The sequence below is a fragment of the Solanum dulcamara genome, chromosome 4 (genome assembly GCF_947179165.1).
Source record: "Solanum dulcamara chromosome 4, daSolDulc1.2, whole genome shotgun sequence".
Lineage (NCBI taxonomy): Eukaryota > Viridiplantae > Streptophyta > Magnoliopsida > Solanales > Solanaceae > Solanum > Solanum dulcamara.
In genome coordinates, this window is record NC_077240.1 from 71,946,153 (window position 1) to 71,949,647 (window position 3,495).

General features: G+C 37.7%; 1 protein-coding gene across 1 annotated transcript; it reads right to left on the reverse strand.

The window, feature by feature from the left end:
* Positions 1-987: 987 nt before the first annotated feature.
* LOC129884354 (uncharacterized) lies at positions 988-3,226 on the reverse strand. The gene is made up of 3 exons (XM_055958669.1): positions 3,075-3,226; positions 1,620-2,703; positions 988-1,074 (listed from the first exon to the last, which is right to left on the reverse strand). The coding sequence occupies exons 1-3, from the start codon at positions 3,224-3,226 to the stop codon at positions 988-990; spliced, it is 1,323 nt and encodes a 440-aa protein (XP_055814644.1).
* Between the last annotated feature and the right edge of the window lie 269 nt (positions 3,227-3,495).

The window sequence follows — 3,495 nt, forward strand, 5'->3', positions numbered from 1 at the left end:
AAACTAAGCATCTAGAAGTAAACTCCACAATGTCCTTCTTTATATCATTCCACCAGTAGTGTTGTTTAATGGTTTGGTACATTTTAGTACCTCGAAGATGCATTGCATATGGTGAAGTATGTGCTTCATTCAAAATTTATTTTCTAAAATTGTCATGTTTAGGGACACAGAACCTATTTTGATAAAGTAGAACACCATCCTCCCTTAATTTAAAATCAAGTTTTTCTCCAATTTAAGCTTCTTTGATCAATTTTACCATTTTCTCTTCTAACTTCTGTGCTTCTTTCACCTTCATGTAGAACTGGTTTGACTTGCAAACCGGCAACAATAGAGCCATCAGAGTTAAATGCAAGACAAGAATTCATGGCTCTCATTTTAACAAACAAAGGCAAGTGGCTTAGCGATAAACTAGCAAGGGCTTTACGACTTAGAGCATCTGCTACCACATTGGCTTTACCCGAATGATAATCGATCATGCAGTCATAATCTTTAATGATTTCAAGCAATCTACGTTGCCTCAGATTCAACTCTTTCTATGTACCCAAGTACTTCAAACTTTTGTGATCAGTATATATGTGACATTTTTCGCCATATAAGTAATGCCTCCAAATTTTCAAGGCAAACACTATGGCGGCGAGCTCAAGGTCATGAGTAGGATAGTCCAATTCATGTGATTTGAATTTTCGAGAAGCATATGCAACCATCTTCCCTTCTTGCATCAAGACACACGAAACCACAATGACAAGCATTACTATATATCACATATTCCTTCCCTTAAGTTGGTGGAGTAAGTATAGGAGCTTGTGTTAATAAGGATTGGATCTTTTCAAAACTCTCTTAGCATTTGTCATCCCATACAAACTTGACATCCTTCTTCAAGAGTTTAGTCCAAGGGGAGGCTATAATGGAGAAGCCTTTGACAAACCTTCTATAGTATCCCGCTAAACCCAAAAAACTCCTTACTTCAGTTGGACTTTTAGGTGGTTTTTATTCAACAATAGCTTGAATTTTACTAGGATCCACTTTCACACCTGCCGCCGACACAATATGTCCCAAAAAGGCCACTTCACCGAGCTAAAATTCACATTTAGACAGTTTAGCATAAAGCTTCTTTTCTTGCAGAATTTGCAAATAATTCAAAGATGTTTTCCATGATCTTCACTATTCTTGGAGTATATTAAAATATAATCTATAAAAACCACTAAAAATTGATCAAGATAAGGCTTAAACACGCAATTCATCAAATCCATAAATGTTGCGGGAGCATTCTTCAAGCCAAATGGCATCACCAAAAATTCATAATGTCCATATCAAGTCCTAAAGGCAGTTTTAGGGACATCATGTTCCATTACCCGCAGTTGGTAATACCCAGGCCTTAAGTTAATTTTTGAGAACAAACTAGCACCTTCTAACTGGTCAAATAAATCATCAATCTTAGATAATGGGTATTTATTCTTAATTGTTACCTTGTTGAGTTGCTGGTAATAAACACAAAGCCTAAAAGTCCTACCTTTCTTTTTCACAAATAGCACAGGAGCTCCTCGAGGGGAAACACTCGGACGAATAAAACCTTTCTCAAGGAATTCTTGCAATTGATTTTTCAACTCTTTCAGTTTTGCTGGAGCCATTCGATAAGGCGTCATAGAGATAGGAGTAGTTCCAGGAACAAACTCTATAGGAAATTCAACCTCCCTTTCCGGGGGCAGTCCGGAAAGATTTTCAGAGAAGAAATCAGGAACTTCAAACACCACGGGTATATCCTCAAGGCTTGGACTTTTCAGGCGTGTATCAAATATATGAGCAAGATAAGCTTGACAACCTTGTATAACCATCTTCCTTGCTACCACCACGAAGATGATATTAGATGTCATTGATCTTGCACCTTGAACAATGATGTGTGAAGGTGAAAGAGCTTTAAAGGTCATATCCTTTGACCTACAATCAACTACCGTATAGTATCTATAAATCCAATCCATACCGATAATGAAATCATAGTCTTTGAAAGGCATTTCAATTAAATCGGCAAGAAAGACTAGATTTTGAATCACCAAGGAACAACCTCGATAGATTTGATTGGAAACAACTTGTTGACCCAAAGGAATTTGGACAAGCACCCCACAATCGAGTCTCACAGATTTCACATTTTTAGGAAACACCAATGATGAGAAAATATACGAATGTGTAGAACCAGGATCAAATAATGTAATAACACATAAGTCGAATAAGTGGAATTTACCAACAACCACATTTGCTTCATCTTGGTCATCCCTCTGTCTCATTGCATAAGCTCGTGCTATAGCTCTTGACCCACTAGCTGGATTGGTTGCTCCTGTACCTATTGCTTGTGTATTTCTAGATCTTGCACCTCTATTCCCTTGAGATGGAGTGGTAACAGGTTTTTGAACTGAGACTTCCACACGCAGAGAATAAGTGAATTTAGGATTAGGACAATCCCTCACTTTATGATAGAAGCTCCCACAATTAAAACAAGCGCCAAAAGCTCTTCTACAAGTACCAAAATGATTCTTTCCACATTGTGCACAAGTTGGTATATGAGTCTTGCCTTGGACATAGCTTGGAGTGCTGGCAGTAGAGAAACTTGATCTATTCTGCTTATGTTGGGCTAACTTTTGAAAAGTATTAGCTTTGGAACTGTCAAACCTCCCTCTTTTTGATGGACCTTCTAAATCTGCATAAGCTTTCCTGAACTTGTGTTCATTTCTACCATCTTATTCCTTCTCGATCCTTTCCCAAGTAGGAGCAGCTGAAACTAATTTACAAAAGTTTTCATATTGTAGGATGGCTACCGATTTTTTGATAGAACCATTCAAACTTCTTTGAATCGCCTGCACTTATCTTTTTTGTTATTAATAATACCCCCAACATAGCGGGACAGCCTGAGAAACTTCTGTTGATATTCAACGATAGACATACTCCTTTACTTTAAATTTAAGAACTCATTTTTCTTTGCATCATGATAAGCAGGTGGGATATACTTCTTATGAAATTCTTTAATAAAATCATTCCAAGTAAGAACAGGAGGTTTTCCCCTGGCATTTGGTATACTTACCTACCAATCATAGGCATATTTTTGTAACAGTGAGACAACATACTTAAATTTGGTAGTGTCTGAACACTCTAACTGCTCAAACACTCTTTCAATCCATTCCAACCACTGCTCGGCATCTGTAGGGTCAACAGTGACTTCAAACTCAACTCCACCCATTTTTCTCATTTTCTCAAAGTTCATTTCATTAGGGTTAGCCTTCTTCTAGCCATGTGATGAAAGAAATCAGCTATTTTTGAAAAAAAGGATCAACAATGAGGGCACTATGACTCATTTCAGAGTGTGGCCCAACTCTCATATCCTAATTACTTCCCCCTTCAGATCCACTTGTACTAGGAGGATTAGAATCAGAAAAATGTTCTCCAACCCCTTCTTGTAGGTGAAGTTGGGCATTAGAGGTATTTAAACAATCACGAGCGGCTTCCATA

Bases quoted from the DNA above. Each gene is read 5' to 3' on its own strand.
- LOC129884354 (XM_055958669.1), bottom strand. From the start codon at position 3,226: ATGGGTGGAGTTGAGTTTGAAGTCACTGTTGACCCTACAGATGCCGAG. The intron at 2,704-3,074 runs GTAGGTAAGTAT...ACACAAGTTCAG, and splicing joins CAAAAATATGCCTATGATTG to GAAAGCTTATGCAGATTTAG. The intron at 1,075-1,619 runs GCAAAACTGAAA...TGTGAATTTTAG, and splicing joins CGCCTTATCGAATGGCTCCA to CTCGGTGAAGTGGCCTTTTT.